Source organism: Mesocricetus auratus, unplaced genomic scaffold, assembly GCF_017639785.1.
Source record: "Mesocricetus auratus isolate SY011 unplaced genomic scaffold, BCM_Maur_2.0 Super-Scaffold_100018, whole genome shotgun sequence".
Lineage (NCBI taxonomy): Eukaryota > Metazoa > Chordata > Mammalia > Rodentia > Cricetidae > Mesocricetus > Mesocricetus auratus.
This window is the reverse complement of record NW_024429199.1, coordinates 6,446,821-6,472,812: the sequence shown is the minus strand read 5'-3', so window position 1 is coordinate 6,472,812 and position 25,992 is coordinate 6,446,821. Positions and strand designations below refer to the sequence as shown.

Genomic DNA, 25,992 nt, shown 5'->3' with positions numbered 1-25,992 from the left:
GGTGGTCACAGCCTCCGCGGCTCCGGCTCCCATCCCGCTCCGGGCCGTCCTTGTTCCGCGGGCCGAGGCGCCCGCTGTCCCCTCAGTCCCTCTTGTCTGGCCGCCGGGCCGCGGCGGGCGGGAGCAGCCGGAGGAGGAGCCGCAGCCGGGAGGGAGGCGGCGTCCCGAGCCCATGGCGTACAGTCAAGGAGGCGGCAAGAAGAAAGTGTGCTACTACTATGACGGTGGGTGGCCGGGCAGCCTGCGGCGGGGCTGCGGGGAGGGCGCGGCGGAGTGGACGCTCGGCTCGAGGTGTTTGAGGGTGGCTGTCTGCGGGGACAGGGACACGGACGGCCTACCCGGCTTCGCGGTGGTGGCCCGGGGACGGCCGCCCTGGCTCCTTCTCGGGTCCTCCGCACGGGTACGCACAGGTTTGGGGTGTACTGCCTCGGACCGGTCCCCGAGGGACCCCACTCGGCATCCCGGGCCTGACGACGGCACAAAGCCGGCGGCCTGGAGCTCCGCCCCAAGTCCCCGTCCCCTCCCCCGCTCGCCGGGTCCCCCTTCCCGCTGGCGATCTGTCGGAGCTGCGCTCCCAGCCTCACCGAGACCCCGCCGCCCGGGTGGGGCTGCGGAGGAGTTACCGCTGGCGGGGGGCCAAGTTCGCAGAGCGGCGTTGTCTCGCCCGTGTTTTTGCGTGGGCTCCATCCCTAGCCTTTGTTCGCTGGCTTCTTTGAGCGCCACTTTCCTCCGGGCTCGGATGGAAGGGCTGCGCTTCCTCGGTGACAATTAAAGGGGTTTGGAGTTGGAGCCAGGTAGGCCCGTGGGGAAGTAGTAAGGAGAGGGAGGTAAGCTTGGAGTCGTTCCTGCTTGATGGGTCCTGGCATGCCTCTGTGGGAGGTTGTTACCACCCACTTCTTTGTTGCTCTTTGTTCGATATGCACTTAGACCCTGCTCTGGGGGCTTGGGGGAGAACATGGGCATCTTGCTTAGGAAGTGGATCCCAGGGTGGTGGGGACCCTGCTGCGGGAAACTTTGAGAAGTGGCCTAAACATTCCAAACAGGTAAGGTGGAGCTCACAGTGTAGTCAGTGGTACAAGGTGGTGGCAAGGGGTCTCTGGAGTATGGACAGTAATAGTCTCTGAGTTCTATAGGTCTCAGGTCTCAGTTATACTAAGTAATGCCCTGTCTTGCGGATTTCACCAAGCCATTAGTAGATGACCCTTGAGAGAAGGAATAATTCTCTAGCCTCATTGCCCTGAAAGACCTAACTGATAATCTACAAAGCAATACAAAATTGGGAGCTGTTTTCTCTATTTATTGTGTTGAAGTCACAGTATTTTGGAGAGGTAGGTAAGAGCCTAGAGACCTAGGTTGAATGAAACTGACTTTAACTTGAAAATAGTACTACATATTCTTGATTTTTAATGTCTGGATTTTTTTTTCGGGGGGGGTGCAGTTAGAGACAGAGTTTTTCTGTGTGTATCCCTGGCTATCATGGAACTCAATCTGAAGACCAGGCCGGCCTTGAACTCCCAGAAATCCTCCTGTTTCTACCTCCCAAGTGCTTGGATTAAAGATGTGCATCACCACCACTGAGCATTGATACCTGTTTTTAATAATAATAATAATTTTAAAAAGCCACCCGTGTTACTGGCTGAAAAACCAAAAACCTTGCAGAAAGCTAGGACAAAATCGAAAAGATTTTAAATGGTGCTTTGTTTGGGGGCTTTTCTTTTTTTTTTTGAGACAGGCTCTCTATATGTTGCCCTGACTATTAGGATTAACTATGTAGACCAGGCTGACCTCTAATTTACAGAGACCCATCCACATGCCTCTGCCTCCCAAGTGCTGGGATTAAAGGTGAGTGCTTAAAGGTGTGCCCAGCTTAAGGCAAATTTCAGAGGACTATATATGTGTTGAATAAATTTATTTGAAATTACACCATCATGGAGGGCAGAGATGGGAGAACATGTCAATTTAAACTTGAATTACATTTCGTAATTGGATTCATGACAAACACTTGTCCTGCATTCTCTGATGCATTGGAAAAGATGTAACTCTGTAAATTAATTTGAAAAATTATAATTATAGCCTTTCTAAAGTGAAGGCCTGCTTTTTGTTAGAAAGGTTTAACAGTAGGAATTGGTGCTTAGGCCCTGAAGCTTCAACTGCTGTTGTCAGGGAACCAGACAGTACTGTGGCTGTTTCCTGAGCAGTTATTTGTTCCTGAGTGGAAGTGAGCTGTTGTTAAGGGGCAGGATAGGCTCTAGTCACAGAGATGGGAGGAATGGAGGGTTTTTTCAGTCATTTGATTTTTTTGACATTTGACAGAAGCAACCAACAAGTCCGCTGGGATATCTGTCTCTTGTCCATTCTCACTTGGTGTGTATCTAGAATAGACTTAACTTACTTATGTTCTGGATATTTGCATTTGGGGAGAGCTAACAAAACCACAGAGATTCTTAAATTGACATCATGGTTATGCTAATTAACACGGGATGACATGCTAGACTACACAAATTATTCTCTACACTTCTGTCTTCGTTACCAAAACCCTATTCTTGTTTGCTTATAAAAACAGCAGTGACTTTTAATTGTCTATTAAATTGTGGACAGTAGGTACAAGTAAAGTAATTTTGTATATGACCTTTAGATGTACAAAGGGTTGGGTTGGCACAGAGCAATACCAGTAGTAATGGGACTTGAATAATATACTAGTTCAAGCTAGCTTGGGGGTTTTGTTCTGTTTTTCAAGACAGGGTTTCTCGATGTAACACTGGCTGTCCTGGAACTCCCTCTGTAGACCAGGCTGGCCCGGAATTTAGAGATGCACCTGACTCTGTCTCTGGAGTGCTAGGATTAAAGGCTCATGCCAGCACCATCCCACTCTAAGATAGCTGGTTTTAGCTTGGTAGAGGAAGTAGAGAGAAGGAAAAGAAAAGCAGTGAAGAAGAAATTCTGTAACCATGGCTGTCCTGTGCTATCTGTAGGTTTAATGGGACCAATAGGCACACACCAAGACTCTTGGCAACTCATAATTTTCTCTGTGTGCTTAATGAAGAATACTTCTGAAGATAAATGTGGTTTTCTGTGTTCTGTAGTCTTTGGAATTATACCCTTTGGATCACAGAGCTGCTGATCTTCTGTGAACCTTGGGATATTGGTATATGAGCTATCTATCCCTATACCTCAGAAGAGAAATAAGTTGTTCTTAATTTAGTGGACTGTAGCTATTAACTCATCTCCATAGTTCCCAGATACACTTGTCTGAGTGTTGGTCATTCTTTTATATACTAACAGATAATACTTTGTAAAATGATATATAGCAAATTATAGCTAATTAGGTAGACGCTAAGATCCTTTCTCTACTTAAGTGTAATTTAGCAGACTGAGGTACATTTGATTCTAATTGCAATGCTCACATTTTTAATTGATCTGGAAACGTAAACTATGCCTTGTTTTGAATGAAGCTTGGGATCAACCCTGTAGTGTCTTCTGATGTATACAATAGCTTTGAATGTATACATAATTTATATAATTAAGCATCAATTGCTTTACACTTTATTTTTCTCTGATGGTGATAATCATAATCAAAATGTTTGGAGACATGGTCCAGAGAAAATCAACACAAATAAAGACTATCACAATTATCAAACTCATACCTCCCAATGTACTCCTAACTTAACAGGTACAAGACGTCTACAGGGCAGCCAGCTGTTGTCAGAGTTAGTTTATTTTGGTTTAAAACGGTGGTGTCAGTGTCTTGCTAGGTAACTTTTAGTACAACTGCATTAGCTTTTAGCAGCTGTATAAATCTTTACTGTCGGTGAAATGGACAATTGTTTTTTGGTGACAGGTCCATGCTAATGAAGCATTGAGGCAGTTTGTGAATACTGATGTTGTTGCATACAGCATTTAAATTTGATAGATAACTCTAAAAACATTTCCTGGGCTTTTGAATCCCATTTCCACAGAATTCCTCCATCCCTGGCCTCCCTTACATTTCATCCCATCAGAGAGGCTTTCCATGGTCTTCCGGTTACCATTTTTGTTTTTCTGCCTGTTATTTCTGTGGCTCAAGTTGGTTCTCTTCCTGCTAGAGTAGTTTCATGAGGACAGAACTTGAACTTTGAATTATTGACGAAGAAATGACTAGGAGTGAATCCTTATGAGTATTGTAGGTTAGGCTCATTCACAGAAAACACTCATACACATTCTAGCTTTTTTTAATTGTATAGATGTGTCTGTATGAGTGTTTTGCCTATATGATAATGTACACCATGTGCATGCCTGGTGCCCTTGAAAGTTAGAAGAGAATGTTGGATTCATGGAAGTGGAGTTACAGGTGGTTCTGTGCTATCATGTAGATGCTGGAAACCGAACCTGGGTCTTGTTGAAGAGTGGTAAGTGCTCTTAACCACTGAGCCAACTCTAGCCATACCATGCTCTTTAGTTCTCGTAGTTACAGTCAGGAGGATGGGTAGGCTCTACCTCATAGAGAAAACCAGGTGAATACTCCTTCGGACTACCACTTTGCTTTCTCAACAAGTGGTTCTTGTTTTAATGTCTAAGGGAAGATTAGCATCTGGAATCCAAAGCCTTTTCTTTTGTAGAGTTTAGTTCTGCTACCCCCCTAACATATTATTAATTGCTTCTTTTCCTTAACAAAATTAAATGTTAGCAAATTCTTCAAGCAGTTGGAGTTGGTGAAGAAAAGTGAAATTTCTTACATTACTAAAATGAACCGTGAATCATTCATTACATTGACGTTCTACTCTAATGATGTTCACTGTCTCACTGTTCTTTCTGGTGCAGGTTTATTCTTGTGCATGGCATCAATTTGGGGTTCAGAACCATGAAATTGTTTTAAGTCTCTGCTGTGTGCCGTGTAGACACAGATTACTTATGAAGGAAATGGATGTTTGCCATAGCGTAAGACCTTTGGTAGAGTGATTAGACAAGCATCTCAAGTCTTTAAGAAGTCCTTCCTGTGGTGTGCTGCAGATGCCACATCCTTGGAGTGTGTTGTATCAAAGATGTCACACCAGAAGAGATATGGGGTGCCAAGGGATGCTGGGCTAAGTCATAAGGCCAGGCCACAGCAGACTTGGTTGGCAGAGATTTTGACTTGCTTAGGGAATGCCCTGAAGCTTTTAGAGTAGTGGTCATTCTCAAGAGAATTTGAGATGTAGGAGGTAGGATGAATACAAGAATTAAATACATGTTTCTGTATATAGAATGAAACAGTTGTCTTTTAGATAGAAATGGGTACATTTGAAGAATGTTTTTTAGAGTAGGGGAAATGAAAAAAACTTGGTGGTGGCTTGGGCATGGGGTTAGATCTAGGAAATGCTGATTTCTGGGTTGAACTTTTAGATGAGGCTGAGGCTACACATCAAGGTTGCTTAGACCACTCAAGGGCCCTATGTTGGCCGTCATGTACCTGTACCTGAGATCTTTATTTAGATCAAATGAAAATATTTCGGAAAGTAGCTACTGAAATTGTATTTCTCAGCTAATGAGCTCATATGTAAATCATTGAGGTGTTGAAGGAGACACAACATCCAAAAATCATTCCTGAAAAAAGACATAGAACAGACTGTCATCCCTGGAGTCCTTGGGCACCTAGTTTAGTGCCTGCTTGTCAAATGGGTGAGATTTAAAGGGTATTGGAGGAAGGTGGGCTTAGGGAAGGAACAAAATGGAGGAAAACAGTATTGTGGAAACCCAGACCCAAAACAGAGGACCAGCTGTATTAAAACATTATACAGGACTGGTGCTGTATGGCAGACAGAATTACACAGTAGTCTTTTTATTCATGTTTTCTCCTTTTTCCTGGATTACTTTTGACAGCTTATCTGTATACAGGGGTGAAAAGTACATTTCACAGTCCTGAAATTATAATGATCTGAAAATTACAAGTTTTTGTTCATTCACTTGGAATCAAAGTTTATCCTGAATTAATATGATTCTATTTTTTATCATTATTCACTTACTGTGATATTTACATTTTTTTTGCTTCAGAAATATACTTGATTATAGAATGCTGCCCCAATTTTAGTATATAATGTGTTTTTATCTTGAGTCAAGTTTTTCTGGACATTATTGATTGGTAAAACATATTTAAGTATTGAACAAAAATGTGATAACACTTGAAATTCCCAAATTATCTAACTTGACAAAGACCATAGGTTCATAAATTTAAAGAGAAGGGGGCTGGGTGGTTCATCAGTTTAAAGCACTGCCTGCTCTTATAGAGGACCTGGGTTCAACTCCCAGCACCCACATGGTTGCCCACATCAGTTTTTAACTCCAGGACCATGGAATCTTGGTACCTTTCCCGTCCTTCCTGGGGACCAGGCACAAACACTTGCAAGCAAAACACCAGTGCACATGTTTGACTTTTATAGATGACTACAAACCTGTATTTCTAATTATACATTACATTTTTAAATGAGCTGCATAGGTACAATAATACCCTACACAAGAGTAGAAACATACAGTATAACAAAAATAACCTTAAATTTGCATTAATCTTTAAAAAATCCATACCAATGTAAAATGTTTGACACTAATGGTTGTTCAAAAGTAGATTCAACAATCCACACTTTTGACCCATCATTTTTATATGTTGTATCACCCCCCCCTTTTCCCTTCAGAGATACCTGAATGTAATCTCCTTTGTTTAACTTTTTCCTGACCATGACCAATACTTGTAACCAACACCTCTAAACAATGACAAACATCCATAACCTACCAAATGACTATGAAGTCTACCCACCCCACCTCTTGGTAATGTGGGCATCATGTTTTCTAGATTACTCTCTGTTGTCTGGAGGTGAAGGCATCTTTAGGGGACCCTGAGAAAATGGGGATAATGATCATGTCCTGGGAGAACTAGCTATTTTCAGTCTTGGTTTGGTAGGAAAGTGTAAACCTTATCTGAAATTCTTGCTGGATACTCTGTGAGGCTGGTTCATCTAAGCAGCAGTTTTGAAGTTGTTTGGGATGTAAAATTTTGAGGAAACTGCAACAGAGGTATTCTGGGAGGCTGGATCACCTGGGCTACTTACCTTTATTGGTGTCTAGTTCCCCTCCCCCCTTCTTTGAAAACACATAAACTTTTAAACATATATATCTGCATTAACATAAGTATGGAATGTACAATGTGCACAAGTCTATTAAAGATAATGTTTTTGTATTATGTTTGAGCAGGTAAAAGGCATTTGTCAACTTTATAAATCAGTTTGGACTGTATAACCAAACTGAAATATAAATTCCTAGCCATGTCATATGAAAGGATGGCATAAGTCATGAGGATTCTGTAGCCAACAAGATGTATCACGTCTCACCCAGTCTCAGAGCTGTTCCCATGTTGAAGGGATCAGCTTTATACATCAACTGTGTGGTAGTCTTTCTTGACTTTTCCCCTTATGTCTGTAGCCAAGTTCCTCAGGATTTGGTTCCCCTGGCCAAATCTGATCTCAATTAACTTTGAAGGAATCTATAGCTTTCCATTTCCCATGGAAACAAAAGCATAACCTTCCCTGAACATAACACATTGTATGACTCCCATTTTGAAACCAAGACATCCCTGAATGAAGTATCTAGGCTGGTTTAATTCAGCAGTCCCTTCCACAGTCCAGTATGTCTCATCAGCTGTCATTCTCTGTTCATTAACATTCAGAAATTCAAAGTCAACAAAACACCATAAAGGATCCAGATGCCCTCTGTATTTCCCATCTTTATATAGCTTTTAAAAAACTAATACTCTCTCCTTACTGTTTATATTTTTGTGACTGTAGCCATTTTTCCTTCGGTATCTAAGCACATATTTAAACATAATGCCCCTTTATAGAGATTTTCAGTATCTGGACCTGACTTTACTAAGCACCTGCAGTGTTGTCTGACCACATGAGACAAATCTTAAATTGCCATGTCAGCGTCAGTGCAGCTCTGCTTAGTGTATGGTGCTGGCACATGGCATTGGCTGCTGGCTTCAGCCCACAGGCAGCAGCCAAGAGCTGTGTCTCTGCCGCTGAGCTCTGGGTCACCTGAAAGACTGTAGGACTACAAATCCATATCCGGCTCCTTGTCCAGAACTTTTCTTAGCTTTCTCAAGCCCTATGTTTGGATATTTGAACCCGATGTTGGGCACCATATGTAATAAGTCTTTGTCCCACCAGCCAGCTACCAAATAATGACACTGAGATTGTTAATTATGAAAGTTTGACTTTAGCTTAGGACTGTCCCAATAGCTCTTGTAACTTTAATTAACCTATGTATTAATCTACTTTCTATCATGTGGCTTTTATCTTGGACCTCCTGTTTCCATGTCTGGCTGGCTTCTCTGCCTGGAAGTTCCATCTCTACCTCCTACCTAGCTATTGTCCATTTAGCTCTTTATTAAACTAATCAGAAGGCAGCTTCGTAAAGAAACATCTTTACAGTGTACCTGAAGATTATTCCATAATAAAAGTATAATTTTAAAAAAGCAATTGTCCACACAGGTTAGCAAGATGTATTGTTTCTTGGCTCTGCTATTTGCATTCTTCTTTGAAAGCATAGCCAGCCTTCTGAGTGGTCCTGTATTGTAAATTATCTTTAGAAGATAGCTTGTATTGAAAGTGAAATTAAATGAATTGGAAGTACTATACCAACAAATTCAGTCATACTATTAGAAGACAAGTTTTACAAAACAAATGTTCAACTGGGGATGGTAGCAAAAGGCTGAGATCTTTAAGTTGGATCATGAATTCAATGCCTACCTGGGCTAAATTCCTGGGCTAAATTAAAGAATAAGCAAATGTTTCCTGAACTATTGTCAAGTAGATGGAGTGAAACATTCTACGTTTTTTATTTCTACTGTACAAATGAAATGGTATTATTAGGGAAGATTCTGAAAAGGGGTGTTTTGAGAAATGATCTTGCTGTGCAGCTCTGGCGGGACAGGGTTTCTCTGTGGCTTTGGAGGCTGTACTGGAACTCGCTTGGTAGTCCAGGCTGGTCTCGAACTTACAGAGATCCGCCTGCCTCTGCCTCCCGAGTGCTGGAATTAAAGGCATGCGCCACCAACGCCCGCCGGGATCTAAGACATTTTAACAGACAGGCTACAACTATCTAGTCCTGAGGACAAGACTCTTCTTATTACTCTGGAAAATGTCATGAATGTGTCTTAGCATACATAGCAAAACTTTCTTTAGACCCTAAATTTCATTTACCAAAATAGACACTGAACATTTAAGCCCTCCTGTAATACCAGTTCAACTGCAAGAAATTTCTGTGGGGTGCCAAAAAATTATTCAAGAAGTGATACTAACTAAACAAATTAAAACATACCCCAAACTTCAAGAATAAATTTACAAAACAGACAACAACAACAAAAAAACACTAAAAATGGGTTTCACTTTAAAATTGGAGAACTAAACATCAGAAAAATGTTCCTCCTTCTACAAAGAAATTGATTCCTCAGCATTTATAAAATCTGTATATTAGAATTCTAATAAGATTTGAATGTTACAAAAAATAATTAATTTTTAACAACTCTAATTTCTTTAAGATTGAACACACATAAATGTCTGCATTATTTAATGGGCATCTTTTCTCTTTTAGGTGATATTGGAAATTATTATTATGGCCAGGGTCATCCCATGAAGCCTCATAGAATCCGAATGACTCATAACTTGCTGCTAAATTATGGTTTATACCGAAAAATGGAAATATATGTAAGTTCTCCTCTGGCACTGTTCCTTTAAACTAGTGTTTGGAAGCATCTTACACTGCTGTGGGCGATGCATTTAGTAAATGAAGAGATCTGTAGGAAGACAGCTCCTTTGGTTTTATTCATCAGAGAATCCTAAGGTATAGGAGTGATAGTCTTATCCCTCCGGAGTCACCTTCAACCACCACCTCACCCCACCTTGGTGTTAGGCTGTGTTTCTGAAGGCTGGCTTTGCCCAACATACCAAATACTTTTGTGATAATATTGCTAAATTGCCTTGGCTGCTAAAAAGAATTGACTAGTGTTTGTGAGATAATTTAATAGAAAAGGGCACTTGCCACCAAGCCTGATGGTTTGAGGCCAATCCCCAGAACTCTCCCAGTGGAGGGAGAGACTTAATTCCCCCAAGTTGTCTTCAGATTCCACATGGGTACAATGACATGAACACTGCCAAAAATAAGTAAATACATTGTATTTTTGTTTGTTTGTTTTTCGAGACAGGGTTTCTCTGCATTGTTTTGGAGGCTGTCCTGGAACTTGTAGACCAGGCTGGTCTTGAACTCACAGAGATCCGCCTGTCTCTGCCTCCCAAGTGCTAAGATTAAAGGCGTTTGCCACCAACGCCTGCCTTAATACATTGTAATTTTAGCAAGAAAAGAATTGACCTGTATTATTGCAAGAGTTTTGTAGAAAATTAACCTTATTTATTTGGCTGTCATATATACGAAATACTGTTGATGATAGCTAGGTTAAAGAAAATAATTTAAGATACACAGCCACCTTCTGAGTTTGCATAATAAGAGCAGGAGCATATATAAAAAGTATAAGATCGTACCCAAGGAGAAGAGGGTTAACCATCCTAAACAGTGTTATGGGAATCGTCTTTTTTAGATAGATATTTTAGAGAAGTGGGAAGCATTATGGAAGAAGTATGTCATCAGTGAAATGGAGCTCTTCAGAGCAAAAGAGTGAGTGAAAGCCCCGGGGTAGACCTTAAGCTGATGGTGTGAGAAAACGGTGATGAAAATCCGTGGCTAGAGAGCAGTAGGCATGTGATGGGAGGGAGTCAGAACGTGTCAACATGCAGCCTCTTTCTACTGACCAAGAGTGACATTAGCCTCGTCCTAGAAGACAACACGAGTTTGGGTTAGCTTTACTCAGGTGGGTCTGGTTCATTTGAAGAGAATTCTGATGTAACAACTAATAATTATCCATTATCTTGGTTTTTCTTTTCAGAGGCCTCATAAAGCCACTGCTGAAGAAATGACAAAATACCACAGCGATGAGTATATCAAATTTCTGCGGTCGATAAGACCCGACAACATGTCTGAGTATAGTAAGCAGATGCAGAGATGTACGTTATAAACCAAATATTTTATAGTAGTGAAAGTAAATGAATCTTGTTACTTTGTTTTGTTTATCGAGTCAGGCTTTTTCTGTGTACTCCTGGCTGTCCTTGAACTTGATCTGTAGACCAGGCTGGCCTTGAACTCAGATACCTGCCTGCCTGTGCTGGGATTAAAGGTGTGTGCCATCACCTCCAGGCTTAGAATAAATCTTTTCAGGGGCTTATGTGTAGAGTTGCCTGAGTAGGTATTTTTTCCTACTAGTTTAAAATACTAACATGATTACTAATTCAGAAAGTCATTGGACCAATATTAATGTTACACTAGAAAACCGATTTTGAGTGTTAGTTTGGTCTTCTACTTCTTATTACTTCTTATTATGCTCCCATGGTAACTTTGGGATTGGTTAGGAGGTCACACTGTTTTACAAAAAAGAAAAATAATACTTCAGCCTTTTGTTGTTTGTTTTAAGGTTTGTTTGAGACAGGGTCTCACTTTGTAACTCTGACTGTCCTGAAGCGTTCTAATGCAGACGAGAGTGGCCTCGAACTCACAGAGGTGGTCCTCCTGCAGTTTGTCTTCTGTTTGCATGCTTCAGTTACATTGCATTGTAATGTGGGACGTTAGTGAAGTGTTCCTTATTCTTCTACATGTTTTCTCTTATAGGTTAAAGATTCTGTTGTTAGAGACTGGTAGTAAGTTGAATTTAAGAAGTATTACAGAATATCCTAAAACATTTGTAATGCTATCTTTTGAAGCTTAATATTGGAGTTAGTTTCATCAGTGAGATGGACTTTTTATGTTGTACTTCAGTAACAATTATCTTTTTTTTAGATTTAGTCGATAAGAATTTCCTAAGTTCATAGAACTTAACATATTTCTCTACTGGAGACTATCCCATTTGATCAATACAGGCTATGATAGGACAGATATTACTCATTTACGGGATTTTTGTTGATGTTTTCATTTGGAATTTACCCAGTGAGTTATGGATAGTAGCTCTTGGGTATATGACAGGATTCTTTTAATTATTTTTTATTTAAATTAGAAACCAGCTTGTTTTACATGTCAATCCCAGTTCCCTCTCCCTCCCCTCCTCCCCTGGCCCCCACTGGAGATCTTCAAAGATTGTCGTATCATTTGGAGCAGGGCCTAGACCCTGCCCCATGTGTCTAGGCTGAGAGAGTATCCCTTTATGTAGAGTGGGCTCCCAAAGTTCATTCATGTATTAGGGGTAAATACTGATCCATTACTAGAGGCCCCATAGATTAACCAGCCCTCCAAACTGACATCCATATTCAGGGCGTCTGGGACAGTCCTGTGCTGGTTTCCCAGTTATTAGTATGACAGAATTTTTTAAAGCCTTTGTCATGCTGATTTATATTAAATCATATTTGAGCAACAAAAAACTAAAAGTGATTTCTTTCTAGTACCTGTAATTTTTAAGTCTGTGGAACAGTTCTCCTCTTCCTAAGGGGCTGTAAGTTGGAGTATGAAGGATGACTAAGAATGGGTTCTACACAACTTCTATAGTGTTTTTGTTTTCTTTCAGCACAAAGAACCCAGTATGTCATGACAGTGTAACGTGTATCTATATGAGTTATCTTCTTGTCTCAGTACCTTTTCTTCTGCATCTTTGTTAACTACAGAAAAGACAAATTATCTGTTAGGGATACTCTATGTGTGTCTGAGTTCTGAAGATGAGTTTTTAAGGAGGAAATCAGATTTATGCCTATTTTACTGTATTGTAGGTTTTTGATTTTTTTTTTTTTTTTTTTTTTTTTTTTTGGTTTTTATGAGACAGGGTTTCTCTGTATTGTTTTGGAGGCTGTCGGTCCAGCCCGGCCTCGAACTCACAGAGATCCGCCTGCCTCTGCCTCCCGAGTGCTGGGATAAAAGGTGTGCGCCACCACCGCCCGGCGTTTTTTGATTTTTTGTTGTTGGTGGTGGGGATTGGGTAGAGATACTCCACCAGTATCCTGATAAGATCTGGTAATGGTATTCCATAGATAAGTTTTAATTGCCTTGACTAAAAATATGCAATATATTTTTGCTGTATGATTTCCTGAAACAAAAATATTTGTAATAGCTTTTAAGAAAAAGCTTTCAATCATTTGCATAATGGGTGGAATTTAATGAAATCCGTCTTCCACAGTTAACGTTGGAGAAGATTGTCCAGTATTTGATGGGCTCTTTGAGTTTTGTCAGCTCTCCACTGGTGGCTCAGTTGGTAAGTGTCCTAGGTCATTGAGATTTAAACATGATCTAAAGGGGCTATGGTGCATTTGTAGTTTTTGTCTAAAGCAGACATTTTAAGATAGTAGGGTTTTCTTTTGCTTGTTTTGTTTTTGCTGGACTGTGTCACCCAGGTAGACCTCAAACTTATAATCCCCCTGCAGCTACCTCCTGAATACTGAGGTTACAGACATGTGCTGTCATACTAACTTAATGATGATAGTTTGGTTTGGTTTGGTTTTTGAGATAGTCTCACTAAGTACCCCTGGCTGGCTGTAGCTCACTGTGGTACCCAGGCTGGCCTTGAGTTTGTGGAAATCCTGATTTAGCCTCTCAAGCCCTGGGATTACAGCCATGTAAACTTACAGTATTGTAATTCAGTCTTCCATTAGTGTTATACAACCTGAGACAACTTTGAAAAGAACTGTTGATTTTGGTTCACAGTTTGGTGGCTTAAACCATGACTAACCCGTTCCTTTGGGACTGTGGTAGTACATTATGGAGTGTACATTTTTGCAGGGGAAAGCCCATTTACCTCATGGCTGCTGAATGGGGACCTTTTAAAGGTCAGCCCTCCAGTAAGGTGAAATCAGACCTCAAGTCTTCCACAGTGGCAAACAAATGTTTCACATGGTTCTGGGGTGTAGTTGGAATTTTCTTTATGCTGCCAACCACCTCCCAAATAAAGAAAGGCGACTTATTATTAATCATTAATGCTTGGCCTTAGCTTAGACTTGTCCCAAACTGTCTTAACTTAATTTACCCTTTATATTCATTTCTGTTTTGCCTCAGGCTGTTTATCGGAGGCACAGGCAGGCGGATCTCTATGAGTTCGAGGCCAGGCTGGACCTACAGCCTCCAAAACAATACAGAGAAACCCTGTCTCGTAAAAGCCAAAAAAAAAAAAAAAAAAAAAATTCTTTCCTACTTCCTAGATGTCTGGCTGACTGGCCCCCTGCCAGTGCCTGTCATCTCCTTTTTGTCTCCCTGGAGCCTAAATTCCTCCTGCTTTATCTCCCTGCGGGGAAGTCCTGTCTATACTTCCTTGCTTGCTATTAGCCATTCAGCTTTTTATTAGACCAGTCAGGTGCCTTGGGCAGACTAGGTAAAACAGTAATACATCTTTACATACATAGTTAAACAAGTGCAACACATCTTCTCATAGTTAAACAACTATTCCACAATGTACACAAATGCAGCACATCTTTACAGACATTCCGTACCACTGGGGAGGCATTTCAGGTTCAAACTAGAAATTGTAATTGTCCATAAAACTCCTGTGTTTAATTAACAATCAAGAAAACAGTTTTTAAGTTTTTGTATTTACTTAGAGACTTTTTCTGCCATTCTTACTACAGCTTCCTATGTATGCTCCATTAGGTAAACATCAGAAAATAGTCCTAAATTATAATCCTTAACTTTTCAAAGTCAATTTTTTTTTTGCTTACACATGGAATATTTAATAGGGCTTCTTCACTTAAAGGGATTTTGTATAAACTGATTTTTTCTTTATTTTTTTATTTTTGAAGCTTTATGCTTCCTATTGCTCTTGTTCCTTTTTATTTTTAAATTTTATTTTTTAATTTAAATTTAAATTAGAAACAAGGTTGCTTCACATGTCAATTCCAGGTCCTTCTCCCTTTCCCTCCCCTCCTCCCATGCCCTCCCACCAACTCCTCCAATATCCTCTCATTTCCCCAGGGAGGGCGAGGCCCTCCATGGGGGTGTCCATAGTCTGTCATTTCATCCAGGGCAGGGCTTGGACCCTCCCCCAAGAGTTCAGGGTGAGAGTGTATCTCACATTGTTGGATGGGCACCCAAAGTCCATTTGTGTGTCTGGGATAAATATTTTATAAATACCATAACATGTTTCTGCTTCTTAGCTGGGGCTGTGAAGTTAAACCGGCAACAAACTGATATGGCTGTCAACTGGGCCGGAGGATTACATCATGCCAAAAAGTCAGAAGCATCGGGATTCTGTTATGTTAATGATATTGTGCTTGCCATCCTCGAGTTACTCAAGTAAGTTCATTCAAACCGAGCTTCCCTGTGATCAAATCTCATTTAATGAAATTAAAAGCGATTTTAAAGAATATCAAATAAATCATGATAGATTAATCCTGAATCTTATATGGATTCATTACAAGCCAATGCAGAGGTATGAGAAAGTAGTCCACTGCTCTGGAAGAGTAAGAAATAAGCACAAATGTCTAAAACTATTATTAAATGGCTAGTTTGTGAATTTAGGTTTGCATTCATTTTAGCTAATACAAATGATTGCTAAGATTCTGGACGTGTTAATGCTGACAATAACTTGAAGACAAAGCTTTGAAACCTGTTTTAAAGGAAGTCTGTCTACCCGCTCAGTGAGCCTGGCCAGCTTAGCTCCCTCTTCGCAGAAAGGCTTTGATCTCTACTCGTAGACACAGTTGTGCCTGGTGCTGAAAGGTTTTGGAATTTATTCTTAGCTGCTGTTTCAGAGAATATGAAGGTACTAGGAATTTGGAGATTTCCAAAGTTAGATCATTTTTCACTGTTAACTGTAATACTTTCGTAGATTATATTTGAGGTTTTGCTGAGTTTGTGTTTTACAGACTTTGAAAGTGTTTGTGCTCCGCATTTACTTTCCAAGAGTTAAAACTTGGTATTGACACTTTAAATAAACAGAAACTCAGCACTGACTATGTAAAGTGTCTTAGACTCACCCAGAACTGACAAATATCTGAAATCAGTTTTAATTGACTTGAAGTTGTTTCCCACTCTCTTCAATTCTGAGCACTTTGCTGCTTTTTTTCTTTTCAAAGCTTAGAGTCTGGGAAACTCAATTTGTCTGTGAGTTCCTTCACTTGGTAAAATTGAACATGAATTAATTAATTGGTTTGGTAAGCAGCTTTCCTTGCTTGTCTAACACATTGACCACCTGAAAGCTTTAATCATGTTTCATTTTTATTTAACTTTGGGAAGAAATTCTTCTATGATGAGCCTACTGTTTGCAATTTTCATAGATTCTCTTACTATTGTTTTTCTTGGCCTTGAACATGATGGGTGCCTAATTTGATGATGTCAGCTTGCATTGTGTTTTAGCACAGCCATGCATCTTTGGATAATAAATAAAGTTTCTTGAATCAGCTGCCAGTGACAAGACAATCATTTTGCTACTTTAAACAGTGGGTTTAACTCTTCCTTGAGATTTATTTTTATTTTATGTTTTTTGGTGTTTTGCCTACATGTATGTTAGTGTCTACAGAGGCCAGAAGAGCCAGTAGATCCCTGGGGAACTATAGTTACAGACAATTGTGAGCTGCTATGTGGGTGCTGGGAATTGAACCTGTGTCCTCTAGAAGGGCAGCCAGTGCCCTTAACCACTAGGACAGCTTTCCAGCACCAGCTGCTTTTTTGTTGTTGTTGTTGTTAGTACAGTTTTTTCGATTGGCACTTTAACATAGGCTTGGAACTAATACCATGTCATTCTATGGTGGAATGACTCCAAAAGTGCATTTGAGTTATTGCTGTGACTGATTTTTATGTGTCAGCAAAGTGATGAGAGCACTTGTGATCTGTCACAGTTACCAGCTATTTATTATAGGGCCAAGAATGTCATAGACTGTGTAAATAAACAAATGTGATCATGTTTCAATAAAAAGCTTTTATGGATATGGAAATTCGACTGTCATGTTAGAGACTATTGTTGGTCTGATGTTACTTATGAACCACTGAAAACCGGGGCGTGGAAGTGGCGTGGCACACACCTGTATTCCAGCACTTCACGGGCAGGTGGGCTTGAGGCGAGCCTGGATGAGAGCACAGCTATCAGAAAACCAAAAACGGGAAGGAAATGATGAAAACTCCTCTCAGTTCAAAGCTGTTTGAGAAAATAACAATTAGTAACTGGACTATTTAGGTCACAGTTGCCCATGGATTATCTCTTTTTTTTTTTTTTTTTTGGTCTTTCGAGACAGGGTTTCTCTGTGGCTTTGGAGGCTGTCCTGGAACTCGCTTGGTAGTCCAGGCTGGTCTCGAACTCACAGAGATCCGCCTGCCTCTGCCTCCCGAGTGCTGGAATTAAAGGTGTGCACCACCAACGCCCGGCACCCATGGATTATCTTATAATGCTGAAACTTTTTGTTTTTTAATGACTTGTTTTTATTTTCTGTTCATTAGTGTTATACCTACATTTATGTCTGTATGAGTATGTCAGATCCCCTGGATAGTTGTAAGTTGCCATGTTGGTGCTGGGAACTGAACCTGGGTCCTCTGGAAGAGCAGCTAGTGCTCCTAACCAGTGAGCCATCTGCAGACCCCCATCCTACCTTTTCTTGTTTTTGTTTTTGTTTTGTATATCCCTGGCTTTCCTGGAACTCACTCTGTAGACCAGACTGTCCTCGAACTCAGATCTTCCTGCCTCTGCCTCCCAGGTGCTGGGATTAAAGAGGTATGCCACCACACCCGCCAATGCTGAAATTTTCTAAGGTAGCATCTAGCATAATCTTTGGGTGTGACTATCTTTAACATGTATGGAAGAGAGTCCTGGTTTTCTTGGGTGCCCAAAGGTCTGGAAGCTCACTTAGACTGGCAGTGTGTTAGAAGGGTTGAGCATTGTACAATCAAGAACAAGTTCCTGAATCTCTGCTTACTTCTTCTTTTCTTTCAGGTACCATCAGAGAGTCTTGTATATTGACATAGACATCCATCATGGTGATGGTGTTGAGGAAGCTTTTTATACAACAGATCGTGTGATGACAGTTTCATTCCATAAGTATGGGGAATACTTTCCTGGAACAGGAGATTTGAGGGTAAGACCAAATCTGTCAGAATAAGAGATTTAGGAGGTTGCTAATTTCTGGAGGAGCCATGTTGTTTTGGTTGTTTATTGTTTGCTTGTTTGTATTTGTGACAGAACCTGGGCATCTAGAATTAGGCTGTTGGCTCTGTTTCTTGGTACAGATGTGTGGCCTTGCCAGTTTGGTTGTTTATTTGTGATAGGACCTAGATATGGGGGGGTTCATGGTGTAGATGTATGGCCTTGCCTTAGTTGAGCAATTGTTTGGATCATTGTTGACTGTTAATTATTTGTCAAGTGGTAGGCCAGTTCAGTGGTGCTTGGTGCTTAGTTTGACCGCTCGTTTATGTAGGAATGGGGTATAGGAAATGATTTCAAGTCAGCTAGGCTTAAGTGCCTATCTGACAAAGTTCGGTGGTCTCGGCAGGTTCTGCAGTTTGTCCTTGGGTAGCAGGGACTGGTATCACAGTGGGAATGGACAGTGTTCTATAGCAGTTGGGTACAGGATTCCATATTGTCTTCAGGTAGTAGTGGGATTAGTGGAGGCCAGGCAGGATCTTTATCCAGGATCAAGTGCACAGAGGACCACGTGGGCCCAGGGCGTCTTGGTAGGTAGTGTGGATGACTGATTTTTTTGATCCCTCCCTGGGGTTGTGGTCACAGGGCTCCATGTGGTCCCAGGGTGGTGCAATGGGTGTGGTTGCTACTGGCTCTGGAGACTCCCTACCCATGGTTCTGGTTCATAGGACACCTGTCAGTTTGAGAATGGTGAAGTAAGTGGAGTCTGCCTATACACTTTGTATAATTATTTTATACCTAATCAGATTGAGGTTTGTAAGAACTTTTTATTTTATGTTGTATGTTGGGAGGGGTATGAGTGTGCCATGTTAAAGTGACCATGCAAGAGTCACTTCTCTCCTGTCATGTGGGTGGGTCCTGGGGATCTAACTCACCCTTTGACCATCCCAAGCTACAAGACTTGTGTTTTATTTGTATTAAATATATGCTGCTGTTAAGTTTCTTCTCTAAACCTTGCTTTAGAGCTTAGGAACTACGTCTACAAATACTAGATCATACACCTGTTTATTTTTACTACTTCCTTTTTAAAATTTGTGTTGCTTGACCTTCTAATCATTTCAAAATAAGTCAAGCTTTTTGTTATGAAATAATCTCTTAATACCTGTTTTTGCTTACAGGATATTGGTGCTGGAAAAGGAAAGTACTATGCTGTCAACTTTCCCATGAGAGATGGTATAGATGATGAGTCCTACGGACAGATTTTTAAGCCTGTAAGTACTGCTTTCAGAAGTAAAGTGGCCTTGTGAAATATCCTTAGATACTAATGTGTCTTGTTCTGTGTCTAGATAATCTCAAAAGTGATGGAGATGTACCAGCCTAGTGCTGTGGTGCTGCAGTGTGGTGCTGACTCTCTGTCTGGCGATAGGCTTGGCTGCTTCAATCTCACTGTCAAAGGTAAGCTCTGCTTCCCACCAAAGTTCTCACTGTGAAGCACTGGAGAGATGGTTAAGAACACTTGTTTCTTCTGCAGAGGACCTGGGTTTCATTCCCAGCTCCCACATGGTGGCTCATGACCAAATGCAATTCCAGTTCCAGGGGATCTAGCGTCCTCTTTGATTTCCACGGGCACCAGGCAGTGCACATGGTGCACAACATACACATTATTTTTAAAGTATTTTGAGAAAAATTTTAAGTTCTCATTGTTATTTTTTGCTTGCCAGCTTGATGCCAAACTTTGTGGTTGTATTTTCAGTGGATTTTCCCCCTTTTGGGGGATGGGGATTATTATGTGGCTGATTAGTAATCTTGTTTCCCAGCAAGTCTTTCCTGTGTTGCCATGTTTGTGTTTATACATTTGTCCATGAATAGTTGGTTGCCATCCTAACTGGGACAAGAGTTGTCAATGTTTTTATACTTTATACCAGTTTTCCAGAAAACCTGTCCTTTGTTGTCTGCTTAAATTATTTGTTTGCTATTACAGTGGTTTGTTCTGATCTGCATGCCCTTTCCACATCTGTTCTTAGGTGTAAGAATCTGGGCCGTGGTCATTGCTTAGCAGCAGCAGCACACGAGTCAGTTTTTTGCCGACTTTTTTGTTGGCTTAGTTTCCTTCCTCTTTGCTCATTAGTAAATTGTGAATTTGCAAATACACTCTGCTCAACTGTATTGACTACTCTGTCCCTGACCTAAGAATGGTCCCCTGGTCTCCTGCTGGACTAAGTGTCCTCCTGGGTCTAGTGGGAAATAGATCTCTCTGCTTCTGTTTTGTTACATCTCCCTTATCTCAGTATGCTAATATTTCATATAAAATACCACGTGAATAGCAAAGGTTTAAAAAAGGATTTTTCCATCACTTGGCAACAAGTCAAGGAAACGGTAAAGAAATGTCCTGCTTTCTTGGTAGGTCAGCATTCAGTTAGCGGCACTGCACGTTGTTGCCTCTGAAGTGTTCCTAACCTCTTAGGGGTTCCAGCCTTCATGTTATAAAACCCCTGTATGGTCTCTTGGCCTGGGCTGCGTGATAGGAAGGGATGCTAGTTGATGCTGCTCTTCCTGTAGTCTGCAAAGAAACATCTGTCCTTAAAATGTCCACATGGTTCCTTCTACTAGAAACACTTGTTGTCCCAGCAGGAGATGCCGGTTGACAATTACATGAAGGAAACAGTTAATTAAACATAAAAATAAACTTCCTTTAGGTAATGGCCATTTTTTCTTTATGCCATTTTAATTTTTTCCAAATTATTTTAAACTTTGTTATGAAAAGGTTACAAAAATCAATAAACAAAGCATCACACACTGGAGTTAACCAGACCCCAAGACTGTAACTCACTGATGATCCGTGCTGATCGTTGCAGTGAGATATCCACCCTGCCCTCACCTGTAGAGCTGATCACGTGATGAAGAGTGGGTTTTTAGGTCTGGGGTCAGGACAGGTGACTATCTCTTGCTAGAACCCCTAAGAGGAAGAAGCATGGAAAAGAACACAATTAAGGGGAGCAAGTTGGACATCAGGTGACTGGCTGATTCACTAGGCCTGTGAGAATGTAGTTGAGGCTAGTTGCAGAAAAGTGTATTCTAAGTCTGAAAGTGGAATTACAGATATCCTTAAGTGCTTTACACAAATGAACTACCTATGGAAATACAATATAGATGCATTGTAAGGGTCAAATGCAGTTTATAGTGCTTCATTGCTATGATTTTTCTCCCTTACATGATCTCACATGGATGTCTTTTATGTACCTGTTTTATACTAATATAGTTATTTGTTGAATAGAGTCCTGTCATCTTCTCCCTGGCCCCCACTTTGGGGTGGGGTGACCTGGATACAAAGTCATGCTGTGTTATCAGACTGGCCTCCAAATTATGGCCCACCTACCTCAGCCCCCAGAGATGTTATTCCTGGCATGTGGTACTGTGCCTGGCTGAATAGAAACCCTATTTTGGTTGAGTAAAATTTTATTTGTATTCATCATTTTAAGGTCCTTCTTTAAATTGATACAAAATATGTATTTTGTTGTTATATAAATCTTCTTTGTCTTAGGTCATGCTAAATGTGTAGAAGTAGTAAAAACTTTCAACTTGCCATTGCTGATGCTTGGTGGAGGTGGCTATACAATCCGAAACGTTGCTCGATGTTGGACGTATGAGACTGCAGTTGCCCTGGATTGTGAAATTCCTAATGGTAAGTGTTCAAGTTGTAGTATCTACCAGAACATCTGGTGTGTAGAAATAGATGGATGGGAGAGTCTACAGCCATACGCCTGGAATGTGCAATCTTACTGATGAGTGAATGGTTAGATTGCACATCTAGGAGAGCATTCCTTGTGTGTTCCCGTCCAGGCCTTCCTTTGGGAATATTTCTCTATCTGGATCTGGATTGTGTTTGTTAACTTACATGGACACTAAGCTTGCAATGTGTAATTTGTTTTTCATTGTTTTTGATAGAGTTGCCATATAATGATTACTTTGAGTATTTTGGACCGGATTTCAAACTGCATATTAGTCCTTCAAACATGACAAACCAGAACACTCCAGAATATATGGAAAAAATAAAGTAAGAAATCATTTCATGTTAATGAAAGTTTAGGAGCCTATAGGAGGTCATGTAGAGGATGCTATTTTATCTGTGTGCATCATATATTTCCTTTGTTTTTAAAGGATTTGAAACTTTAAGAATACTGATATTTTTAATCTGCTATATTAATACAAATGTACAACCTTTGTAAATAAACATTTTTATTCAAGTGCATTTTTAAATTGCCAGGGACTCTAAATTTTACCCTTTGATGCTTTGCTTGCATTATCTGAACGTTTTGTTAAAGCTTTGTCCCTGTAGAATGTAGAGACATACATCAGTATGGGTTGTGGCTCATCTTTTCTGTAGATGAGTTGTGTGATATTGGACAAGTGTGATTGTTGCCTCATCATTAATGGGGGAATGAATTAGTTGCCTACCTCTTGAGCCATGGGTTCAATTCGTTAATATGTGCAAAGAATTCATGTTTAAATGTTGTTTCGTTCAGTAAGTAGCTAACTAAATAAAAGATGATGTTATTTTGTTTAATGTTTCTACCTGTGTATCACATGACTTTACATGAGGTGGTTTTGTCTAATAATTTGTGTCATTTAGACAGCGTCTATTTGAGAATCTTCGAATGCTGCCACATGCACCTGGGGTTCAAATGCAAGCAATTCCAGAAGATGCTGTTCATGAGGAGAGTGGGGATGAGGATGGAGAAGACCCGGACAAGAGAATTTCTAGTAAGGGGGCCCTGGCTATATATTCTTGCATTTTTCTGGTTCATTAAAATAAGACTTAAAACTGAAGGTACACAGGCATGTTTCACTAACACACATGGTGATTGTCCTTTTCTCCATTTAATTGCCTGTAAATTTATTTAGGTTCCTAATATCTCAAAGCCTGAAGTAATATTACCGGTTTTATTCTTGTGTGACTACACAGATGTGGCTGTGTCCAGAACTTAGTATTCCGTTTGCTCAGTTGAAAGTGACAACTGCTTAAATATGTAGGATGTATGTAATGACTGTTGAACCTCTGACTATTGTCAAATTCATTAAAACTTTTTGTGTATCAGTTCGTGCATCAGACAAGCGAATAGCTTGCGATGAAGAATTCTCAGATTCTGAGGATGAAGGCGAAGGAGGTCGTAGAAATGTTGCTGATCATAAGAAGGGAGCAAAGAAAGCTAGGATTGAGGAGGACAAGAAGGAGACAGAGGACAAAAAAACAGGTCAGTTTGTGGCTTGGTGAATACTTCATCGTCACTGTTACTGCTTAAGAGTTGCACTATAGCTTTTAGAAGCTCCCGTTGTAAGTAACACAAGGGGCTTAGGAGTGGGGCTACAGGGGATGGTTTCTGCTGTCTTCATGCATTCCAAATGTAGCCTGCACACCATTGTAGCACCTCTCTAGAGGATTCACATCTGTGGTTGCTGTGCTGCCCTAGACAGAGGTAAGGAATGGGAAGTAGCCTCTGGAACACTGGTTTCCTCTTGCTAACAGTGATAATGAATGCAAGTGTTAGTTGACCTGTTAATCATCCAAGAGGGCCTCACCATGTTGGCCTGGCTGGTCTGGTTACTTACCTCTGCTAACCTCAAGTCAAGCCCTTTTCTTCCTCGAATTCCTGAGTGCTGGGATAGCAGAAATGTGTCACCACATCCAACTAGTTTCTGTTCGTTTTAAAATATCTTCTGCATTTTCTTTCTTCCAAATAGGAAAGTGATAGGGTAAATTGTCTCTTATTATTTCAGTTAAAATTAATGCTTTTAACAAAAGGACAAAATAAAGCCTAGAGTAAGAACCACCGCCATCTCTTTGGCACTATGAGTAAAAGTTCAGCTAACTGAAACGAACCAAAAGCTAAAGTATAGTAAAGTCTCATTTTCAGCATTTACATTTGTAGGAGAGGTGGCATGAGTGCCCTGCAGTGTCTAATACCTGAGATGCTGATGTCCCTGCGCCTTGTCATTAGGCCACTGCTTCATAGCTGTTGTACAAGGAGAAACACTCCTCACATCTGGGACAGTTACTTTTACTACTGCATTGTAACTTGTGAACTTCAAGTTAGTGGTGGTTAAAAATTTCAAGTCAGAACAATGGGGTGCAGCTCTTGTGGGCCAGCAGGACAGCTCAGCAGTGAAGGCGCTTGCTGCCAGCCTGGCGATGTGATCCCTGGGATCTACTGTGGGAGGAAGATACTGACTTCTACAAGCTGCCTGCCCCTGTGGATGCCATGCGTGCCCTCTAAATAAACAAATACTTGCTTTTAGGATACAGCAGACACACTCATCTTCAACTCCTATCTTACCCCTGCCTCTGCCTCGTAGTCCTTTTAAGCTTTTCTCCAGCACACACTTTTCATTCTTACCCACTGAGAGTGTGTTTATTCCTTGGGACCCCAAGTACCCTTCCCTACTGGCAGACAGCTTTCCTGACCTGTGCTCTATGCTGTAGTACCGTAATGCTTCAGAACTGGAAGTTACAGAGGGTACAAGCACATCAGCATGCTGACAGCGAGCCCTGCATCTCTCAGCCTAAGGACACTTTCTAGTGACGATTCAGGAGCAGTGATTTAGTGCACCTCTGTAGACTTTAAGATAAGGTGTGTATGTTTTATATTTCAAAATAGACTTCAATTTTTTCCTTCTGTCTTTAGATGTTAAGGAAGAAGACAAATCCAAGGACAGTAGTGGTGAAAAAACAGATAGCAAAGGGTGAGTGATGCCTCTTACCTCAGAGACTAACAGTCCTGCATGTGATTGGGGAAGCCACGTCTACTTGACATACTGGCTAACCCAAGAACATAGAACATCGTACTACAAGAGACATCTTCTGAGTGGGCTTAATGTGTCCTAGACTGTTTTGCTTCAAACTTCGTTTGCGATCATGGATTTTATAAGTCACATTCCTGTGCTTGGAAAATTTGGTGTTGGGAGACAGGCTAGGTTAGGTGAAGCCTGTTTGGGAGGTTTATTATCAGAATGCATGTATGGCTAGGTATGGAGGCTGAGGCTGGGGGATTGCCATTAATTTAAATCTCAACTGAGCTACATAGTGAATTTTAAAATGGGGGTCTAAGCTCCATGTCAAAATCAAGCATGGTGCTTGGCCACACACAGTTTTAAGGATAACTTGGAATGCTTAGTTGTGAAACCATCAAAAGATTAAAATATTAAGACTTTCATTGCTCAGAGACAACAGTGAATTACGTGTTGTGAATCGACAAGACTCGATCAGTAGCTAGATCAATGCTGTTAAACCAACACTACTATTTTTAATGTTTCACGTCACCTCTCTCAACAGAGCCAAATCAGAACAACTCAGCAACCCTTGAATTTGACTCCCCAACTTTAGGATCCTCCCAAAAATGAGACAATATGGGATGAGAAATCTTTGATGTCTGAGGATTCCTGGCTTCATTTTATACTGTTTTGGCATGGACTGTATTTATTTTCAAAATGGCTTGTTTTTGATTTCCTTGGCAAGTTTTATTGTGAGTTTTTCTAATTATGAAGCAAAATTTCTTTTTTCCACCATGCTTTATGTGATTGTATTTAAATTGATGTGTTATTATGTCAAAAACAGGATCTATTAAAAAAAAAAGCAACTGGCCTTTCTGAGCTGATTTTTCCATCTTTTGTAATTATCTTTATTAAAAAATTGTACTTGGATTGTCTTCTGTCTGTTCATTGCGAAGACTTGTTTCCGATCCAGTGACTTGATGGTGTTTGTAGAACTGGAATATACCAAGGATCATTTCAGCTTGAGAGACCACCTCTGGATCTGTAAGGTACACTGGCTCACTCTTAATGGATGTTTCTCCCTGCAATAAAAGCAAAACCGTTTCACTGCATAGCTCAACCAGTGCTGTGATGATGACTGGAAT

At 40.7% G+C, this 25,992-nt stretch overlaps 1 protein-coding gene across 1 annotated transcript; it reads left to right on the top strand.

Annotated features, from left to right (window-relative positions):
- Nucleotides 1-25,777, top strand: Hdac2 (histone deacetylase 2). Its single transcript, XM_005073264.4, has 14 exons — nt 1-224; nt 9,595-9,707; nt 10,940-11,057; nt 13,205-13,279; nt 15,168-15,306; nt 17,936-18,077; nt 19,261-19,353; nt 19,429-19,537; nt 21,624-21,764; nt 22,028-22,136; nt 22,713-22,843; nt 23,179-23,334; nt 24,763-24,820; nt 25,410-25,777. The coding sequence occupies exons 1-14, from the start codon at nt 173-175 to the stop codon at nt 25,438-25,440; spliced, it is 1,467 nt and encodes a 488-aa protein (XP_005073321.1). The 5' UTR covers nt 1-172; the 3' UTR covers nt 25,441-25,777.
- The last annotated feature ends 215 nt before the right edge of the window (nt 25,778-25,992 follow it).

Bases quoted from the DNA above. Each gene is read 5' to 3' on its own strand.
- Hdac2 (XM_005073264.4), top strand. From the start codon at position 173: ATGGCGTACAGTCAAGGAGGCGGCAAGAAGAAAGTGTGCTACTACTAT. The intron at 11,058-13,204 runs GTACGTTATAAA...CGTCTTCCACAG, and splicing joins TAGTAAGCAGATGCAGAGAT to TTAACGTTGGAGAAGATTGT. The intron at 24,821-25,409 runs GTGAGTGATGCC...CTCTCTCAACAG, and splicing joins GAAAAAACAGATAGCAAAGG to AGCCAAATCAGAACAACTCA.